At 44.3% G+C, this 22471-nt stretch overlaps 1 protein-coding gene across 2 annotated transcripts in view; it reads right to left on the reverse strand.

Moving 5' to 3' along the window:
- PPP1R37 (protein phosphatase 1 regulatory subunit 37) overlaps nt 1–22471 on the reverse strand; it is a 1521445-nt gene that overhangs the window by 1054865 nt on the left and 444109 nt on the right. For both annotated transcript variants that reach the window (XM_044086439.1, XM_044086507.1), the window contains exon 4: nt 7115–7215. In XM_044086439.1, the coding sequence (XP_043942374.1) occupies nt 7115–7215 (101 nt within the window). The remainder of the gene's footprint in view (nt 1–7114; nt 7216–22471) is intronic.

The raw sequence follows: 22471 nt of genomic DNA on the forward strand, positions 1-22471 counted from the left end.
TTGTTGTGCAGTGACCTGAGTGCATGCGTTATGTGGTGGATCCTGGCACCCAACAGGCAGCTGACAGTAACTTTCTCCTTGCTTAGCCTGGTAAGTGGAACATCAGTGTGCCTGACTATAGAGTCACCTATGACTAGAGTGTTGGGTACGTTGTTATGCCTTATGGGCTGTGGTTGGGTGGCACACTGAGTTTGTGGGCTATGTGTCATTTGGGTTGTGTTGGGGGGGTGGAGGTTGCTTGCGTTTCTGCTTTGGAGGTCTCTGTTGCTTGGGCAGATTTTTATTGAGAGCCTCCGTGAATGTAAGTGTGTGTTTTGGTGGTGTAGGTTTTGAGGAACTATGTGATGAGTGTAGTGTGGCGCAAGTGTTTACTCTCTCCTCTCCATCTTTATTTGTCATCAACATGTGGGTTCAGTTCCGAAGCCTCGGAACCAACTCAGCCGCTTCTACAGCTCATGGATTCCAAAAAACTCTTGAACACATCCCTTACCCATAAAGCTTATGGTAGATTACCACAGATCGAGTTTGCTCATAAGTGAAAGAAGACAGTAAAATTTCCTGAAGAAACCATGGCTGGAGTAACAATTAATTCCAAAAGGAAACCAGTCAGAGGGATTGTCCATATTTCCAGGAATCTGGTGGGGGGATGGAGAAAGGAAAGTTGGTGACAAATGAAGATGGACAATTCAGATGGAATGTTATGATAAGATGTAACTTCGTTATCTGAAGTTGTCTATCTTCACTTTGTCATCAACGTGTTGGACAGAGTCCCCAGCTATTTTTAATCCTGGGTGAACTTCAAAGAAGGACATTCCTGAGCACCATCGAACCAAATGACACTTGTCCCCTAAAGACCAGATCTAATTTGTAATGAGTAACAAAGATATCAAGAGACACCCAAGTTGCAGCTGCACACGTCATTTGTGGATGTTCTCCACTGGAAGACAGCAGAAGTGGCTACTGCTCTCGTTTAGTGTGCTTTTGGGGAAATCGGTACCGGTATACCTCTCTTCTCGTAAACAAAGGAAATACAATCTGTAATCCATCTGGCTAGAGTCACGTTGCTCACAGATTGTCCTAATTCAATATGTTAAAAAGAGATAAATAGCTGGTTGGATTTTCTGAAACCCTCTGTCCTTGTCAAGGTAGAATCTTAACTGTTTGTGAACATCTAACAGGTGTAATAAGTATTTACCCTTGTTAGAGCAACTTGGAAAAAAGGCCAGCAGAGTGATGCAATGATTGAGGTTGGTTTCAGAAACTACCTTAGGAAAAAAGATGGGTTTGTTCTGAGAGAAACTCTACTCTTATGAAAAATCAAATATAGAGGTCTAGACAAAAGTGCTCGACTTTACGAAATTCATCTAGCCGAAGTGACAGCAACCAGAAAGAAAGTTTTCCAGGATAGAAATTTTAGATCACACCCAGAAGCTGGTTCAAAGAGGGACTGTATCAGAGCTTGCAGCATCAGAGTAAGGTCCCAAGCAGCCGTGGGATCCTTTTAAGGTGGTTTAAGAAAGAGAGTACCTTTCAAAATGGCTTTACAAAGCCTATGTGAGGCCACTAATGATCCATGAAAACCACTGTGAAAATCAGAAATGGCTGCTAGTTGAACTTTAACAGCAGAAGTGGAAGCACCTTCACTGAAGATGGAGGCTAGAAAATGAAGGAGTTTGTTTACTGTTGCTGAGAAAGGATCAATATGATGCCGAGAGACCCAATGAACAAATTTTTTCCATTTACCTGAATAAAGTTTACATGTAGATGGCTTATGAGATGACAAAAGAATAGTTTGACCGGGGAAGAGAGCGTATTATGCCTGATCACTAATGGAATTGGAGAAACCAAGCTGTCAGCTTGAGACTTGTAACTTCTGCATGACTGATGCCTGTTGGGTGAGACAGAAGGTCTGGAGCTGGATCCAGAATCCAAGGTTGATGTACCAGATGAGGCCAAAGGAAGGGAAACCAAATATGCTGAGGCCAATATGGGGCAAAAAGGATAACTTTGCTCTTCAACTTGGTTGCTTTCTACAGAAATTTTAAGATTATTGGGGTGAGAGGAAAGGCGTAAAGAAGACCGGGTGGCCAATTGTGAAGAGGAGCATCCCTCCGTAATTCCTCCTCTGGGGGATTAGGACAAAGTAGCTGCTGCATTTGTTGTTCAGAAGGGAGGTGAAAAAGTCACAGCAAAGCTGGCCTCATGCGGAATACCTTTTCCAAAACTTCTGGACTGAGGGACCACTCATGACGTAGAAGAATGCACCTTCTGAATTTGTCTGCTATCACACATGACTTTCCTGGAATGTGCGTTGCAATCAAAAAGCAGTTGGATGACATCACCCACTGCCATACTCTAAGGGCTTCTCTGCAAAAAGGGTAAGACCTGGTTCCCCCATTTGTTGATGTACCAGACCACTGACATGTTGTCTGTTTGAAGAGCAAATCTCCCTAAAAGTAGACAGCCTTGGAATACTTGCAACGTTAACAGCACTGCTCTTATCTCTAGAAAGTTTATGTGCAGACTGGCCTCCATCAGGGACCACGTGCCTTGGACTGTCTTTCCCAAACAATGCCCCCACCCAGCTGGGAAGAGTCTGTGGTCACCATGGCTTTGGATTGAGGGGGAAGAATGGGTACTCTTATAAGACATGTTTCACAAGAACCTACCACAGAGATCTCTCTTGCATGCGTTGGTGACCAAGACTGGCATTGACAAGGAATGCTGAAGGCTGGACCACTGTGCTGCAAGCAACCATTTTAAGATCCTCATGTGGAACCTGGCCAGTGGAACAACAGTCATGGCAGCCGCCATTGAGCCTAATGTCTGAAGTACCTGCTGTGCAGGAACTTCTTCCTTTTGTACTAGTGTCTGGACTTGAGTCTGAATAGTTTCCAGTTGAGACAGAAGAAGTAAGGCAATGGATGTTGCTGTATCCAGTGAAGCTCCCGATATGTTAGATTTTGAGCTGGTTCTAAAGAGGATTTGTCGAAGTTGATTGTTACGCCTAAAGGGTCGCATCATTTTAAGACCTTTTGCTATGCTGTTAGAAGTAGCTGCCTAGTAGTAGTGGAAATGAGCCAGTCTTCTAGATACGGAAACACCCAGAATCCTTCCAGTCTTAAGTAAGCTGCTATTACTGCCATGCAATTGGTGAACACCCTGGATGCTGTGGTGAGACCAAAGGGCAGAACTCTGAACTGGTAATGACTGGAGCATCTGTCCATCTTTACACGATAGTACAAGTCTTGAAGATCTATAGAGCACATCCAGTCATCCTTTCCTAAAAACGGAAGAATGGACTGCACTGTGACCATCCGGAATTTGGGTTTTCGAACAGATTTGTTCAGTTTGCTGAGCTCCAAAATCAGTCTCCAGTCCCGTCTTTTTTTTGCACTAAAAGGAATCTTGAGTAAAACCCAGATCCTATATGGTCGGCTGGGACTTACTGGATGATTTTTGTTTCTAACAGCTTTTGAATTTGAACAGCTGATTGTTTTCCTCTGACTGGGTGGAATGTCAGGAGTTTCGTCTGGGGAGGAGGAAAAGAAAAGGGAATTGTATAACCTCTGGAAATGATTCTCTGCACCCAAGTATCAGAGGTGATTTCTTGCCAGGCTTTCAGGTGCAGGGATTAGCGACCCCTGACTGGCATCAGAGGTGGACAATCAGGCCTCCTTTCAGGAGCGCTGAAAGGAATTCCCGAAAAAAGAATCCTGGAAACCCTGGTTCTGCGGGTCACCTCTGCTGTCCAGGTGGTGTCTTCCACCACTGTTCCCCCTCTGCCCCTGGAGGAACCAACACCACATGTATTCTGGGAAAACCCTTGGGATTTTTGAACCATATTTTTCCAGTTCCTCTTTGATTCCTAGAAAAAGGCCTCTGAGGAGTGAAAAAAAGTACTCCTACACCAGAAAGTGTTTTCCCATCCTTCAGACACATGGTTAAAGTGTCTCTAACAGTTGGACCACAATGGGATGAACCATCAAAGGGTGCATTGACAAATGAAGACTTGAAGGGCTCCACAAAATCACACAAGTGCACCCAGGAATGCTTTGTTATGGAAATATCTGAACCCGCTGCTCTAGTTGTTCCTTTGGCTACTTGAGAAATGAGCCTCATGGAAGAATTAAAAATGGAAGTCAGGGTAGCTAACTGGGAAGTGACTGATTCACCCACCTCCTCAGAAACAGCTCCTGAGAGAATATCTGACAGCTCTTTGATTAGCTATCTCTGTAATCTGGTAGAGTGCACTAAGTAATTCCAAGACCACAGAGCAAATGTCAATGAAGCGTAAACTCGCTTCCCGAATCAATCCATTGCCTGTGACTCCTTGTTGGGAAGATGGATAGAGGAACTCTCCTCTGCTAGTTCCTTTTTAGTAGTTGCCGCTACTACCATGACATCTACAGCAACTCCTTTTGACCAGAAGGGTTTATCCTCGAAGGCTGTGATAATTTTTTCTGGCCTTTTGGGGAATGGATCGACGGCATCAGGGGCCTTCCACGCCCACAAAGAGATCAACTCAATGAGCTCATCGGCAGGTGGAGATACCCAAGAAGTAAATGGGTGGGTACTGAAAGCCTGCAAGTATACAGATTCCTTGGCTGAAGGGTGGAGGGGCTTCTAATCACCTCTCTGCTTAAGGATTTCCATAATGTCTCCAAAGAAGACATCGTCAGGAGGTGACATGGGGGACCCTTCGCCCTCATCGAAATCTGTGTCTTCCATGACAGACCCTTCTGGAGAGTCTAGGTGTTTCCTCTTACAATTTCTTCCAAGGGACCTCTTCATGGGGAATATCTGAGGAGGTTTCGGAAGAAGAAGGGGTACCCTGCTGGGTAACCTGAGGCTGTGGTTCCTGCTGTCCCTGTGGAGGGAGTGGTTGATGTTCAGGGACCAAGGGAGTCAGAGATGGGAGATCCGAGGAGGAAGGAACCGACCTAAAGCTAGAAGAAGCCAATGCCCTCTTCACTGCATCAAAGGCTGATCTACCAAGGGACAAGTGGGACTCCGGAACCTAAAGGGAGTACCTAAGTACCAAAACTCTCTCCTGTCCTGAAGTGGTCCCCCTCAAGGCTGAAGCTGGATCCGAGCTCATCCATGCTGATGTTCCTGAGCACTGAGACTGTTCCAATAACAATGGGGCTGACCCAAATGTCTTGGAACTGATGGGCAATCTTCGGCTCTGGGAGGGCTATGGTTCCGAAACAAGTGAAGTGCTCAAGGCAGCAGTTAATTTCGATGAAAAATATACATTCGGAACTGACATAGTCAGTTCCGTAAGACTTGAAACTGAGGACTCTAAAGTGCCTGCAGAGGTTAGAGGAGGAGGCAAGGGAGGGGGAGTAGAAGGTATTGGTGCCTGTCCCGAAGCGGTAGGAACTGATGGCATCCCTGACACCCCTTGGGCCCAAAGTATTTTCATCACCAACTTCTCTACGTCATCTTCTGTTAGACACCTGGAAGAATGGACAGAGACCACCGAAGGGGACTTTGGTCTAATCAAGAAAGGACACAGTGGTCTGTCAGCAAAGGGATCTACAGAAGGGGAATACTGTGCCCAGGGAAGCAGTGAATTGATAAATACCAATTCCTTGTCAGCAGATGGATGCACTAGAACCAAGGAAGCAGATGCAGATTGCAAAGAATGCTTCAGAGTTGAAGATTTCAAAACAGACTCTGATGGAGTGCAAGATCTTGTAGTCTTTTTCTTTTTGTGACTTGGTGCTGAGGAAGTCGTCGGGGGGGGCAAGGCAGACCGCTTCTTCACCTCCAAAGATCTACAGGAGGAAGAAGTATGTCCTGATTTGGTTTTGGTGTCCTGTCCAGGTTATGGCCTCCTCAAATGAGGAGGGAAGTAGACCTTTCAAAATAAGTTTGTTTTTCCTCTCTACCAACACTCGGTGGCTAAAACTGTGGCAGATGGAACAGTCTTCTTGCAAATATAAGGGTTCAAACAAACACAAAAAATGCTGGTCCGAGCAGGGAATTTTATGGTCACATTTTGAACATTTTTTAAAACCACCTGGAGCCTTCTCTTTATCATAAAGAGAAGTCAGCGGTAACACACACACACGAAAAAAACACACACCTCAGAAAAGAGAAATTACCACATACATACACACACAAAAAAAGCGGAAGGTGAAAGGAAAGGCAGAGAAGATTTTTTTTTTTTTTTTTAGAAGGAACTACCAACAATGGTAGTGAAAAAACATCTAGCAGTAAAGGAAGAGTAAGAAACACTAATGATGGTAAGAAGAGATATCTAATGGTAGACACGAAAGGGAAAGAAGTGAAAGCTTTGCCTTAAAAAAAAAAAAACTGCTGAAGAGTTTAAAATATATGACAGAAAGGAATAAGGCTAAAGGGATAATAGAAAGGAGGAAAAAGGTGGTTTAATAGAAAATTTCTATTTAACTAAATAAAGCTCGAGAGAGTAACGGAAAAACCATGTCTGAAGCTGAAAGCAGCAAATAAGATCAGAGGTAATATACTCTAAGCATTATGAGTAAGGGATGTGCTCAAGAGTTTTTTTGGGATCCACAAGCTATAGAACTGGCTGAGTCAGTTCCAAGGCTTCGGAACCGAACCCACACGCTGACAAAATGAAGACGGACCACTTCAGATCAACTGTTTCATAATAAATGATTATTCACGACAGCTCCCCTCATTCACTCATCCACCTACAACCAACCACTTACAGGTGTCCCTCTTTAGGTTCGGCTATTAAGTATCTATATATCACTATTATTCCACTCAACATTTTCTCCAGAAACAATGTTAAAGTAATATACTCCTAATTTCTCCTGCCAGAAAACAATATTAGTTTTGCTGTACTTGTATCACCAAATAAGGCATACCAGACACATCCCCCATGCCATTACAAATTCTACATGCCGAGTGTATATAGGATTCACTTTTATGGTAGCAAATTTGTTTGGCTCAATTCAAGCTTCAGTGGTTCATAAATATAAATTAATCTCCTCTTCAGATATGCCTTTAATAACACATTCATGTTAAGCATTGTTCTTAAACACTATTTGTGCAACATATTCAAGAGATCTATACAGCGATTAGTAAAGATGTTTAGTGAGGAAAAACTCAAACTCACATCTTCATCTAAACTGGTCTGCTCCAAGTCAACAAGTTTAAACTGGACCCGTTTGAAAATTTCTTCTAGAGATTCACAGGCTTTATAATCCAACTTTTCACCTAAAAGAAACCAAAACAGAAACGCATACCTTAATATTTTCAGTAAAAAGCATTTATCTTGCTCCAGAAGAAAACATACAAATAAGACTAATACTGACACTATTACAAGTTAAGCAAAATGCTGTATTTCCTGGGCTGCTTTTGCAGTAATGGACACACAAATTCAGTTTTGCTCTATGGAAGAAAAAAACAGCAATCTTTCTAAAGAGAGCTTATTTTACACCAAATTCACAGATATACCAAGAAGTTGCAAGGTGATCAATGTTACATGAAAAAAAAAGTTATGTAGTTACCATAACGTTCCATCTGAGTTGTTGCTTTTCATTTGTCTTCAACCTTTGGGACCCGGATCCAACCCAGCCGCATACTCCAGCATCGGATCCAAGCTCCAAGCTCCTCCCCTACTCATAAAGCCCTCGTCTCCCTCCTCCCCTCAGATCAAGTTTTTTGCAGAACAGCAGCATCCCAACATAGACCATATGCCTATAAACCTGGCATTACCCACAAAAAAATTATCAAGAAAAAGACTAGCCATTATAGAGGGGATATGACTCTTCCATCCGGTCCACTACACAGCCCACACAAGGCAGGGGGGAAGGAGGAGGGGACGGTTGAAGACAAATGAAAAGCAACACTTCAGATAGAAAGTTATAGTGAGTACATAACATTTTTATCTGAAGTTGTAGTTTTCATTTGGTCTTCAACCTGTGAGACAGAGTCCCCAGCCTTGGGAGGTCCTCATGGAAAGATGTTCCACAGCACGGCTGAGCCAAAGGATACCCTGCCCCTGGTAAGAAAGTCCAATTTATAATGGGAAATAAATGTGTGTGATGATGCCCTGATAGCTGCACAGCAGACATCATCTAAAGAAAGCCTGGAGGAAAAAGCCACAGAAGTAGCAACAGACCTGGTGGAATGCGCCCAGACATGCCCTGGTAGAAATAACCCTTTGGCTCTATAGGCCAACGAAATGCATTCAGAAATCTATCGGTCAATAGTAACTTTAGAGACAGGCTTTCCCAAGAAACGCAGCTACCTGTGAACATCACGCAACTGCAATTTGTACTCTCCTTTATTCTGGATATTTGGAAAGAAAACTGGCAGACTGATGACCTGGTTAATATTAGACTCTGATGTCATTTTCAGAAGAAATGATGGACTAGTCCGCAGGGATACCCTGTCTTTATGAAATACCATACAAGGAGGCTTGACAGATAAGGCTTTGATCTCAGAAACCCTCTTGGCTGAGGTAATTGCAACCAAAAAAGTAATCTTCCAAGACAGAAACTGCAACTCAAACATAGCCACTGGTTCGAAGGGGGGAGAAACCAGAGCCTGCAGCACCAAGGTGAGATCCCAAGGGAGCACTGGGTCCTTAACTGGAGGCCTAAGTAGAACGGTACCTTTTAAAAAGGACTTACAAAGCTTGGACGAAGCCAAAGAAGCTGAATTCTCACCTATGTGAAAATTAGAAACTGCTGCCAACTGTACCTTAACTGTAAAGAAGCTAGTGCCATGATTAAAAATATCCACCAAAAACTCCAAAATGTCTGGAACTGGTGTACTGAAATGATCCAGGTCACGCTGAAAAACCCAGATTCAGAAACGCTTCCATTTACTCAACTAAACCTTCCTGGTAGAAGATTTGTGAGCTGCTACCAAATCTTCTTAACAGGAGAAGGCAGCCTGGGAGTCTTAACTATCAAGGGAACTGGAGTAGCCAAGCCGTGAGCTTCAGGCTGACTAAGTCTGGGTGAGGGATCTTTGAGGGATGTGTAATTAGATATGGAACTGGATCTAGCATCCAAGGTGGACAAAATGCATGAGACCACAGAGAGGGGAACCAAACTTCACGAGGCCAGAAAGGGGCAATAAGGATCACTGAGCACCCCAAACATCGAGCTTTCTGAATGAATTTGGATATCAGAGGCAGCTGAGGGTAAGCATATAGTAGACCGAAGGGCCAAGCATGAACTAGAGCATCTCTTGGGGGTTCCCCCGGATAGGGGTTCAGAGTGAAACAAATTACTGCGCTTCACGTTGGAAGGAGAGGGAAAGAGACTGCAGCAAGGCTGACCCCACTTTAGAAAGATCTGCTCCGTTACTGAAGGATTCACAGACTCAGAATAAATCTGCTGAGCTGTCCGCCGGTATACTGGACCTCCCTGGAATGTACTTTGCCACCAGAAAACAGCCAGAGATCGACCACTCCCACAATCTCATGGCTTTGCGACAAAGGGGAGAAGATCTGCCCCCCCCAACCATTTGTTGATGTACCAGACTACTGATATTGTCCGTCTGAATGCCAATAGTCCCCTGAGGAAGATAGGCATGTAGAGCTTGCAATGCCAAAAGCACCGCCCACATCTCTAGGACACTAATATGCAGATGGGTCTCCAGGGAAGACCACATGCCTTGGACCATCTTTCCCATGCAATGCCCCCCCACCTAAGCAGGGAGGTGTCTGTGGTCACTGTGATCGGAGGGGAGGGAAGAACAAACAGGTGACCCTGAGGGAGGTCGGGGATTGAAGCCACCAAAGAATAGAATCCTTGCAAACCAGAGACAATCGAACCAGATGCGATAAGGAAAGGTCTAGCAAGGACCACTATCCCGCCAAAGTCCATTGAAGGATTCTCATATGAAGGCGTGCCATTGGAACGAAAGTGAACATAGCCACCATGGACCCCAACGCCCGAAGAACTGATCTGCTGGGGGGCGTCTGGCCTGAAAGATGCAACAGACATGATGCTGAAGGGAGAGCAGTCTGTCCGGAGGTAGAAACACCTTGCCTTGGATAGTGTCTATATGAGACCCAATGAAACAGAGAACCTGCAATGGTGGCAGTTAGGATTTGTTGAGATTTATGGTCATACCCAGGTAATGAGTGGTCTTGAGAAGAAGATCCCTGGCTTGAAACAGTCTATGCCTGGAGGGAGCAGAAAGAAGCCAATCGTCCAAGTAGGAGAAGACCTGAAACCCCTGCAGCCGCAGGTGAGCCACCACTACAGCCATCACCCTGATGAACACCCTGGGGGCAGTGGTGAGCTCAAAGGGGAGCGCTCTGAAATGAAAATGACTGGCTCGCAGCCAGAAACGAAGGAACAGAGCGCCTGTTCATCTTGATGTGATAGTACGCGTCTTGGAGGTCCTCAGAGCACATCCAGTCATTTATCTGCAGGAAGGTCAGAATGGACTTAGTGTAACCATCCGGAATTTCATCTTGGCAACAGACAAGTTCAGGGCTGAAAGATCCAAAATGAGTCTTAAGTCCCCGTTTTCTTTGGCACTAAAAGGAACCTGGAATAGATGCCTGATCTGGACTGGTCTGGGGGGACGGGCTAGATGACTTGTTTTTCGAGCCACCTGGAAATTTCTATGGCTGCCTACTCCTGTTGCACAGGTGGGACATCTGGGAGGTGTTTGTGACAGACTGGGTGTTGAAGAAAGGGGATCGAGTATCCTTTGGATATTATCTGCAAAACCCAACAATCGTCTGTGATGGACTCCCAGGCTGTTGGGTGCAGAGATAGATGTCCCCCAACTGCCTTCAGAGATAAGCAGTCAGGCAATCCTTCAGGGCTGCTGTGAGGGTCTGTCTGGGAAGGGATCCTGAGACCTTAGGTTCCTCAATCCCCCTCTGCCATGAGGGCAGCATCTGTTGCATCCCCCTCCACCTCTGGGGGAAGGCAAATCCTGAGCATCGTGGGAAGAGCTTTAAGATTTCCAGACCCACATCTTCGTCACCCCACGCTGATTCCTAGAGGAGGACTGTTGTGGGGTGGAGAAGCAGATCCAGACTGCAGACAGAGTCTTCCCATCCTTCTCACTCTGGACTAAGGTGTCCCGAACAATCTTACCAAAAACATAGGGGGCATTAGTAAACGACACCCTGAGGGGCTCCAAGAAAGCATAAAACTGGATGGCTATGCCTGTCCCACAGCTGTACAGGCACCTTCCTTAGCGTGTGATAGGAGCCTCATGGAAGTATTCAATATCGAGGTAAGGGTGGCCATACGGGAAAACACCTTTTTCTCCTCTGCCGACATGGACCCTGGGGCAGACTCAGCGACCTCTCTGACCAGGTCCCATTGCAGTCTGATAACGTGTACCATGTAGTTCAGCACATGTAAGACAAACATAGCTGAAGCATAAGCCTGCTTCCCAAAATGGTCCATAGTCAGAGACTCCCTGTCTGGAGGATGGACCGTAGAGCTCACCTGAGCGAGCTCTTTCTTGATGGCCGCTGCAACCACCATGGCATCGACCAGGGATCCCTTCGACCAATGCTGCCAATCCGAGGGAGCGCTGAATATTTTGTCCGGGTGCTTGGGGATAGGCTCAACCATATCCAGTTCCTTCCATGCCCTGGATGAAATTAAATTCACTACGGGATCCGCGGGAGTGGATAACCAGGAGGTAGGGCCTGTATCAAATAACTCCTTTAATACTGATTTATCTGGGTTGGGCTTCTAGGTAGATCACCCTCCTCGCTGGCGTAGGATTTCCAGGATGTCTCCAAAGGAGACATCCTCCGGGGGTGATGGGGGAACCCTCCCCTTCCTCCAAGTCTGTATCTTCTGTAAGGGACTCCGGAGTGGGGAGTCCAAGTACCTCCTCTTGCACGTGCGTTTCCGAGGGAGCTCCTCAGGGGGGATTGCTAGGGAGGACTTCAAAACCTCGGGGAGTTTCCAGAGGAGGAACCTCCTGGGGCGCAGTGGCAAGAAGATGTCCCTGAGGGGGCAGGATGGCAGACTCTGGTCCAGAAAAAAAGGAGAAGCCAGGACGCACTCTGAGGAGGACAGCATCAAAGGTCTCGAAGGAGCAGAGAGGACCCTCGCCACCACATTGAAAGCCGAAGGCAAACAAACCCCCGAAGCAGGAATGACCAGGACCAGATCCACCGCCCCCTGCGCCAAGGGGGGAACCGGAGCTGAACATCCTGGCGCCAAAACTCCAATAGGAAAGGCTGACTATGAAAACCTTGAAGTCAGCCCAATCCTCTCGTCGGATCCAACACCCAGGCTAAGACTCGAGAGTCGGTCGGCTCAGAAAACATCGGAGTCAAACCACTCAGGGTAATGGTCAGCGTTGAGGGTACCTGGAACCACCTGCGCTGACCCCTCGACACCTGGAAACCTCGGATCTGATGACTCGGAAACCAGAGGTCGGGCTTCAGAAGGAGCAATGGGAAGGAAAATGGACTGCATGCCCCCAGCCCCAGAAGTGGTAGGAGCAGGCAAGATTGTCAATTGAATCTAGGCCTGAATAAACTTCCACATCATCCTGTCCACCTTGGCTTCAGAAAGGCTCGGAGAGGACTAGATTGGAAGACGCCACCGACCCGGGTCTGGAGTGGCGCCAAGAGGAGGCAGAGAGAGGTAACAGAGTCTGGGTAGTCTTTGGCTCTGGTGAGAAGTGGGAGGACTGGAGTCGAGGAGAGCCTCGCGTCAGATGTAGCCGTGACTTGGTTAGGGGCTCGACCAAGGAAGAGCGGTCAAAGGACCGCTTTCTAGGATGGTCCCATTCCTTTGAATGAGTCTTTTCCCCGTTTCCAGAGTTCTTGGTGGGAGGTTGAGTCCCAGAAGCCGGGGCAGAGGAAAAAGCAGCAGCCTCCAAAGGGAGGAAGCCCTTAAGAATCAGCTTATTCCTCCTGTTGATCAGGGGGTGGGGAATGAAGCCCGTGCAGATTGAGCAGGAGGAATCCAAGTGAGCAACACCCAGGCAAACAACGCACAGACTGTGGCCATCAGAAGGAGGAAGCTTATGGCCACACACTGTACATTTCCTGGAGCCCTGCTTGGGTGATTCGGCCATGGCTACAGGAACCCAAAACACTACACTCACTCAAACAAGGCAAAGAAGGGGGGAAAGGGGACGAGAAAGAGAACAGTTTTTTTTTTAAACTGACGCAAAGGGGATAGGGTAGGGTAGGGTAAAAAAAAGAAGAGACTCGAGACACCTGAAAGGAGAAGAAAAAGGACAGAAAAAGATCAAAAAGTTTACTGCTTACTTTAAAATGGAGCTAGGAGCTGAACCACACTGCTGTCTCTAATGAGTGGCAAACGAGATCTGAGGAGGAGGGAGGCAAGGGCATTATGGGTAGGGAAGGAGTTTGGAGCTTGAATCCTATGCTGGGATATGCGGCCGAGTTGGATCCGTGCAGGATCCGGGTCCCACAGGTTGAAGACAAATGAAAACAACTTCAGATAAGATTTTCCTCACTGCTTCTAAAACCTAAGTTATGTGCATACTGTAACACTAGATCCTTGTCACTCCTCTCAGTCTGTCTCGACAGGTGGGTTATCCCCTTTATGGAGTATCCAAACAGCAGCACTTTTAAAGCTTCTCCAGTGCTCTCCCTCTCCTATAATGCAATGCACTAATACTACTCAGGCTGAGTTTGTCCCTAATATAGATCCAACAATTGCAAACTAAAATGGTAAATTCCAAAACCAACCACAATGGTCGTCTACCAATATAAGTAAACAGGAAAAAAAAAAGTCATTAAATTATACAGATCTAAAATACCATATAACAAGTACAACATAAAAATATTACCATGCAACTGCAAAATACTATTAGGTCCAGTACAGAAACTTGTGAACTTAGGCACACTTCAGAAACAATGGGTAATAAGTCATTGTTTAGGTACATTAGGAAACTAAAGACCACCACTCAACAATGCTCAGAGCTTATCCTAAACAGGGCCACCCACACTAATCCACAAGATATTGCTAGTTCACTAGGAAACTGGGTGTATCCAAACTTCACTCCTAAAACATTAATCCAAGCCTCACATACCCCAGAATCCTTTACACCCTTCATTATTACTAAGGAACATGTAATGGTGGTGCTATCAAAGACCAAAAAATACTTCCTCTATAGAAAGTAGGAACACATTTAGTAAATAGCATCAAGCATGCCCAACCTCTCCTGAAATTGTTTAACCTAAGCTTAACCTAGGATTTGTTACAGCACAACACAGTGATTATGATCCTCCACAAGAGTGGCCCCACCACTGACCCCGGTAATTATACACTCATCAACCTTACGAGCCCGATCCTCAAAGCTATGAAACATAGCATAATTTATATGATATAAAAAAACACATTAGGCTAGACCTTCAACTATTCAGCTTTGTCAAGGGGAGATTCATGACTCTCAAGTCTAGTTAACTTCAAGAGGGTCATATGACACTGACGGTGGTCATTCTGTTCATACAGCACATCTTGACTAAATTCTAATCAAAGCATCTAACACCACACCCCATGCAGGCATTGTTAACTAAACTAAATTCCAAATGCTTTAAATATAGACCTTTATGTGATAAGATGGATAGTCAACTGGCTAAAAGACAAAACCTGCATAGTGTGTGTGTCAAGTGCTCCACATGAAAGCATAAAGTTAGCTTTCAGAGCCCCCAGGGCTCTGTACTGGGATCCCTCCATTTCAGTATTTATTTCTCTGATCTACAAACTGAGAACCAAAACCTTTGGTTAAATAAGTTTGCAGATGACTGCAAAATAGGTGCTACTGTTAAAAACCCCTCTAATACCAGTACCCTTCAAAACACTTACCTTAGTTAATACCTGGTGTACTGAAAATGAGCTCAAATTAAATGTGTGTATTGTTTCATTTAGCAAACACCCCTTGCCCTCAACATACAGTATACGCAATACTTCACTACTATAGAAAACTGTAGTCAAGGATCTGGGTACCTGGATTTTCAGTTCTCTCGCCTTTGATTATCTTTTGGCAACTGCAACCATAAAATCTTTGTAATCAGTGCATCTAATAGCTCCGGGTATCACATCCAGATCTAAAGATGTCATCATTCTCTTATATTCAACACTGATTAGACCATTTGTAGAGTACAATGCCCTCTTCAGGATGTACTGCACTTGATCTATAAAACTACTTAGAATAGCTTCAGATGTTCCAACAAAGAAAATTCAGGTTTAAAGACTGTGAAGTACCAAGAGAAGCTAGAAGCTCTATCCCTTTGCTCAGTATCTTGTAGATACTGAATAGGTAATTTTTGCCTTACCTACTGCGCCCCATTTGGGACACTGTTGTTCTTGATTTCCTACATTAATGCAAGTACAAAAGCTTAGTAAACACCAGAACCAGAGACTTAAATCTTTACAAGCAGATAATAGTCTGTTCTTCACATTCTAGTTATGTAGTGTCACCACCTTCTCTGTAATAAACTGCTCCTGCAGGTTATGCAATATGAAGCATCATCATCCTTCAGATGGGTAGCCTCCGATATACCCAAAGACTAACTGGCGTAGCCCTCCTCACGAAATCCCAAGGGTGGGTAATGGCAAGGCATTGGTAGTCAAGAGACTAAACTGCCTATGAATCCTTTGAAACCCAGAGTTTAAAATGGCAATAAAGCAACATTCGAGTCTGACAGAGCAGTTAAACTCTAAGCAATAGTTAAATGTGTACAAACCAGATGCCATGAAAACAAGGACACGTCCACTCATGATCACAGGACGTTACTAGGCTAATAACCATAAGAGCCTCACAAGCCTAGCCAAGTTCTGCCCTTGCTTCCACGATCAGCACCTACTGACCCTGTCCAAGAAAGACACATGTGGAACCCACGGGGTGAATTTATGGTTACCCATCTAATCCTCCAGTGTGCGCTTGAAAGGGACCAAGGAAGGGCTCTACTTTACATGAATTGGGAGTCTGTTTCACAGGCATGATACATCTGTCCCTCCAACCCATTCTATTCATATGTTTCAGTATTCATAACATGAGGGAGAATACCAAAGCTCATGCAGGAGGAGGACTGGGGTGGAGGGGTAGTAGCACTCTTTACAAACTACTGCAGAACAGCCCTTGCAAAACCAGCTCTAGACCAGTAAATGCCATCCTTATAGTGTTTTGTGAAAGTATGTACAGAGGACCAGGTAAGCTGCTTCAGATATAAAAGTAGGTGTCCTAACCCTTGAAAAAGGCACCAGAAGAGGACACTGCTCTGGCGGATTGTGCCCTAACTGGGAAGCAAGAGTTTTCCCATGGTACACACAACAAAAGGAAATGGTTTTGGAAATCCAAGTGGAAACTGTCCGCTTGGAAACAGGCCTGCTCAGGGCCCTTGGATGATAGGAGATGAAAAGACGGTCAGATTTCCTAATGGGTTTGGTTTTGTTAAAATAAAATCTGAGTTGTTTATGCACATCTAAGGTGTGTAAAATCCTCTCACTAGAGGTCTACAGAGAAGGGGAAAAGGTGGAGGATTAATGGACTGATTGAGTGACAACTCATTTACCACCTTGGGCAAAAAAGAAGGGTTAATGCATAAGGAAACCCTATCCTTTGGAAAACAGTAAAAGGGAAAGAAGCCATCAGTGCCTGAAGTTCAGAAATCCTTCCTGCCGAGGTAATGTCCACAAGAAGAACTGTTTTCCAGGTGCAGTGCTGAAGAACTTGGTGGCTCATAGGGAGCCAGGGTATGTTTTTTCAAGAACAAGATTAAGATCCCAAGGAGGAAGAACTGGTTTCCTTGGTGGGCTAATATGTAGGAACCTTTAAGGAATAGTTTAACTTCCACCCTTGAGGCCAAGGGAGGAGTTCATAGGCAGACATGTTGAGATAGTGGAAAGATGAGCCTTTACTGAAGAATATGACAAATCCACTCTTCAACAATTCACATGGGTAAGACAAAACCACTGGAACATTCACCAGCAGATGAACACGAACTGTTGCTGCTGAAGCTCCTTTGTTAAAAATCAGAGTCAAGAACTCTAAAATGGAGGCCATAGGAGGGCTTGGTAAGGATCAATATTGTTTTTAGAGGCACATATAGAACATTTTTTCCATTTGCTAAGATACAGCTTCCTAGTAGAAGATTTATGAGAGGATAAAAGGATCTGTTTTGTCTCACTGGAGAGGTTATGGAACCTGGCTATGATGGGAATTGCAGCAGCCAAGCAGTCAGCTTCAGGGACTGCAAAGAGGGATGAAGTTCCCCAGACGAGTGCATCAGAAGGTCCAGAACTGGGTCCAGAATCCAAGGGTCCTCCAAAAGATGAAGTCGAAGGAAGGGGAACCAAATCTGACGAGGCCAATGAGGGGCTATGAGAATGATGGTCCTTCCCAGGGTTATCGCTTTCTGTAGAACCTTGGGTATCAATGGGATCGGTGGAAATGCATAGCGGAGACCCGGAAGCCAACCGTGTACCAGTGCATCCCTTGGGACTTCTCCCAGGGGGGGGGGTCAGGGCAAAGTCGCTTCTGCATTTTCTGGAGGGGGAATCAGGACAAAGTAGCTTCTGCATTTCGTGTTCATGTAACTGGCAAAGAAGTCGCAGCAAGGCTGGCCCCACCTGCGGAATATCCAGTCTGCTATTTCTTTCTTGAGGGACCACTCGTGGGGCAACAAGTTTACCCTGCTCAGCTTGTCTGCTATCACGTTGGATTTCCCCGGGATGTGCACTGCCAACAAAGCGCTGGGTAATGCCATACTCTGAGAGCCTCGCGACAAATGGGGTAGGACCTGGTTCCTCCTTGTTTGTTCAAATACCAGACCACCGACATATTGTCCACCTGAATCGCAATCGTACCCAGAGGAAGAGAGTCCTAAAAGTACTGCAACGCCAAAAGTACTGCTCTCATCTCCAGGACACTGATATGCACATGCGTCTTTTGATTGGTCCATGTGCCTTGGGCTGTCTTTCCCTGACCCCCCCCCCACCCTATCAGGGAAACGTCCGTGGTCACTGTGGCCGCTGGAGGGGGTAGCACAAAGGCCATCCTATCGTGACATGAAGTGAGGTCAACCACCACTGAAGATCCTTTTTGCAGGAATTTGTGATCATTATAGTGTGAGACATTTATTTATTTTTTATTTATTTTACATTTGTTGACCGGGCTAGTCCAGCTGGATACATGTCCATTTTCAGCAGAGGCCCGGGGAGAAAAGCTCCTCGAAAGTAAAGTACAATATTATATATAAAAACAAAACAAAATTTCACAGGTGCAAGTACAATACAAAATTAAGCTATTTGATACATGAAAGATCATATAGATGTGAGTAGAGTAGAATATAAGGAAATATGTTCACTTCAAAACACATCTGATTGCAAAATCTTATGATAAGTATCTTTTGTTAACATAGTAGATAGTCTGAAAGACATTTTTGGATATAGATAGAGAATCTAATCAATTTTAAGGCTTGTTATATTTATGGTTTTCATTAGACAGTTAGTATATACAGTAATAAGGCAGGTATCTTTGTGAAAAAATGACATGAGAGGTTAGTCTGGGTTCGTACAGGTGCATAACCAATGGGATTTGAGGTAGGAATTGTGTTAGTGAAGAAAGGGAGGTCAGGTCACTGGGGAGAGAGTTCCAGGTTTTACCCACGGTATTAGAGAACAGAGTCCCCAGCCTTATTGCAGGTTTTGCCTATTTGTACTAGTATTTTATTAGATGAGCGTAGGGTCTTAAGGTTGCTGTAGGGGGTGATAAGGTTGGTAAGAATTGGTGTGTTATTAGGCTGATACAGGATTTTGTAGGCAAATGTTAATTGTTTAAATAGAAGTAGATTTGGTAACTCTAGCCAACCTAGTTGTTCATAATTAATACAGTGATGGGTTCGGAATATAGAGCTTGTTGCAAATCTAGCAATATTGTTATAGGAGACAGCCAGTTTGTTCATGTTGTTTTCTGAGAGGTTAGTATATATAGGGGAGGCATATAGGAGGGTAGAGATTAAGTGGGTCTGGGCAATAGTAGATCTTGCTAGTGGGGTAAGAAAGGATTTGATTCTATAGAGGGAGCCTAGTTTTTTGTCGACTGTTTTTGTGATATTGTTAATGTGACTATCAAAGTTAAGGTTATTGTCAATTAGTACCCCTAGGAGTTTTGTGGTAGAGTCGGGGGATATGATGGTTCCATTGTTTGATGTGACAGTAGTGGTGTGGCCCTATTGGTGGGAGTAAAAAGTAGGAGTTTGGTTTTTTGGGGTTCAGGATGAGGCACTGGTGTAGTAACCATTCCTCAACTATGTTAAACTCTTTTGGGTGAGAGACTGAAGGTCTGATGGAGTTGGGGCTGAGCATATTAATGTGGAGTCATCTGCATATTGTATTATGGAAGCTTGAGGAATTACAGTATGCAGGTCGTTGATGAAAATAGAAGAGGTCCAAGTATAGAGCCTTGGGGGACACCGAGTGCAATGGGGAGATGGGGAGATAAGTTGTTCTCCCACAGAACTGCTTGTTGCCTATTGTTTAAGTAGGATTGAAACCATTGTATAGCCAGTGCATCAAGAGATAGGTTTTTGAGTATGTTTATGAGAAGTTGGTGGTTAACCATACTGAAGGCTTTAGAGAGATCAATAAAGAGGGCTGAGGATAGAGTGTTGTTATTGCGATTTTTGTTTATATAGTCAGAGAAGGATAAAAGGGCAGTAGTACTACTGTGAAATGGCCTGAAGCCATGTTGGCAGTTAGCTAATAAGTTATCTATTAGGTGTTTTAACAGTTGCTTATGAATGCATTTCTCCATGATTTTTGCCAGTGGAGATAGTATAGCAATATGTCTGTAGTTGGATAATTCCCTAGAGTTTCCACCTTTATGCAAGGGGATAATATGCAAGATCTTCCAAATAGATGGAATAGTTCCCTCAGAGATTGTTCTGTTAATCAGAATGGAGATGGGGTAGGCTATGGCATTTGCAGCTTTTTGCAGATATTCTGCAGGAAGGAGATCTGCTGCAGTGGTGGTAGGTTTGAGTTTTAGTAAAAGGATATGGATAAAGGATGTAGGGACAGGTTTGAGATGAAATGGGGGAGGTAAGGTAGTATTAGAGGGCGTCAGAGATGAGCTGTCAGGAGTTAGTTGATTGGCAAGAGACTGAATGGTCTCAGTGAAGAATGTATTAAAGGTACTTGTGATTTGCTTTGGATTGTCATGGTCAGTACCTCCAGGGGAGGGAGTGATAGAACGGCCTGGGTGTAAGAGTGTGTTTATCCCTGCCCAAAAGTTTTGTGGTTTGTTTTGCTGGGTATGTTGGAGTTGAATGTAATAGTTTCTTTTGTCTGACAGAATGGCTTTTTTTGTATCATTTCTTAGCTGTCTGAACTTTATGTGATCCTCTGGGTTTTTAGTAGTACGCCATTTGGTCCAGACTTTATTTCTGAGGAGCATTTTTTGTTTTGTCTCTTTTGAGAGCCAGGGGGCAGGTTTGTTCCTAGTTCTAATGGTCTTTTTTGGAGCATGGAGATCAACAATACTTAAGAATTTAGTATTAAAGTAGATTACTGCTTCCTCTAGAATTAAGTTTTTGAGGGGTGACCAGTTGCATGCTTTAAGTTCATTTTGGAAGATATCAGGGTTAAAATTTTTATTACTCCTTATTGTTCTTATAGGTAATTGGACTTGGGATGTCACTCTTAAATCTGATTATGAAGGTGAGTGCATGGTCGCTTATATCCTCAGGGAGAGTCCCTACTTTGCAACTTTGGTGATGTCTATTTATCAGAATCCAATCTAGGGTGCTTTCATTGTTATTGTGTTTATTGGTCCTTGTGGGGGAGCTAATAGTTTGAGTAAACCCATGTAGGTTAAGATGGGTAGAGGGCTGTTCAGAAGTACAGCTTTTCCAGTTGATATTAAAGTCACAGAGTACTATTGTTTCTTGGGGATAATTGGTTGAAAGCCAATTTAGGATATTTTCTAGGATATTAGAGTTATTCCCTGGGAGAAGGCAGACAGCAATAATGTATATGGATTTACAGTAATTGAGTTGAATTTTGGAGATAAGTATTTCTTCATTACTAGTTAGAGGGGGTTTAGAGTCAATAGAGGTCACCTGTAATCCGGATTTATATAGTACAGCTACTCCACCTCCCTTTTTAGCTTTTCGGTCTTGAATTAAGATGCTATACCCTGGTGGAATACATTTGTTGTCTTGTATAGATGGTTTGAGCCAAGTTTCAGTGAGACACAGGATATCAAATGAATGCACATCCATGAGAGCATGTATTTGGGCAACCTTATTATTTATGCTCCTGATGTTAAGATGGGCTATCAATATTGAGTTGGGAGGTCTGGTAAGGAGTTGCGTAGTAGCGGGGGTTGTGTTATGGGTCTCTCTAGACTGGATAGAATTTGGGCCTGGATTGGGATGGATATCTCCATCTATTAAAGATTGGAGTTGATTTCTAAGTGTAAGTTGCAGAGGTTTACATGTTAGGAACAGAGATTTTCTAACTTTTGGCGTATAGTATCTGATGTGAGTCAGTCTGTGATATTTTGCTGGTAGGCAGGCTATTGTGCTGGGTGTGTTTGAATGGCTTTGAGTGTAAGCTAATGGTGTTGAGGAGGTTTGCTTTGTTGGGTAACAAAGGTTTATGTGGTGGAGATGTTCATAAAATGTAAGTAGGTAAAATATGATAAGAATAGGTATGAAGGAAGATAGAAGTAGGATTTTCCGTTGTGGAGAGGTAGATATGAATGACATTATGGCAGGGTTGTATATAGAGTAATGAAAGGATACGTTAGTTTGATTACAAGGTGAGTCTTGGGTGTGGTGGTTCTGGCACATTAAGGGGTGGGATGTTATGATTGGTGGTTACTGAAGGGGGTGTGGTTTGGGTGTATAAATGTAGGAGCACTGGGGGTGGGTGAGAATTGTGGGCAGGGTTGGGGAGCGGAGTGAGCCCGCAGGGCGAACGGAGCGGGATAGAGCCAGTGAAGGAAGAGGACCCCAGAAACAATCAGTGAAGTGCTGACTGCTGAGGTAAGGTGAAGATGTGAATGGAGAAGAGTGAGTAATTGTGAGAATAGAGGAGTGAGCAGGACTGGGATAACAAAGAAAAGAAATAAGCAATGTGTATAATAAACTATAAGTCAGAACAGTGAGAGATTTACAAGGCAAATACTAGGAGAAGGATACCATCTAGTGGAAAAGGATAGAAAATACAATTAGCTTTCCAAGAGTGTTGTCAGGTCTAGGAGTAGTGGAGGGTAACAGGAGTTAGCGACATAGATTACACGTGGGTAGTGTGATAAGGTTTAAGAGAAAGGATTAGAGTAGAGTGTGTTTGCTGGCTGACCTGGCTAGGGAGCAGTCCTCAGTTACATGGCATTATATAATTCACGTATAGTATTAACTACAATAGTTATAACACATACTTTCTTGGTTCCTTGTGAGATAAAGGCTTAGGGAGAGGATTGGCTCTATTCTTTAGTTCAGGTAGAGGCCAATAGTCTTAGCATAAGGTTTAGT

The sequence above is a fragment of the Protopterus annectens genome, chromosome 1.part0 (genome assembly GCF_019279795.1).
Source record: "Protopterus annectens isolate FY-2018-M chromosome 1.part0, PAN1.0, whole genome shotgun sequence".
Taxonomy (NCBI): domain Eukaryota; kingdom Metazoa; phylum Chordata; order Ceratodontiformes; family Protopteridae; genus Protopterus; species Protopterus annectens.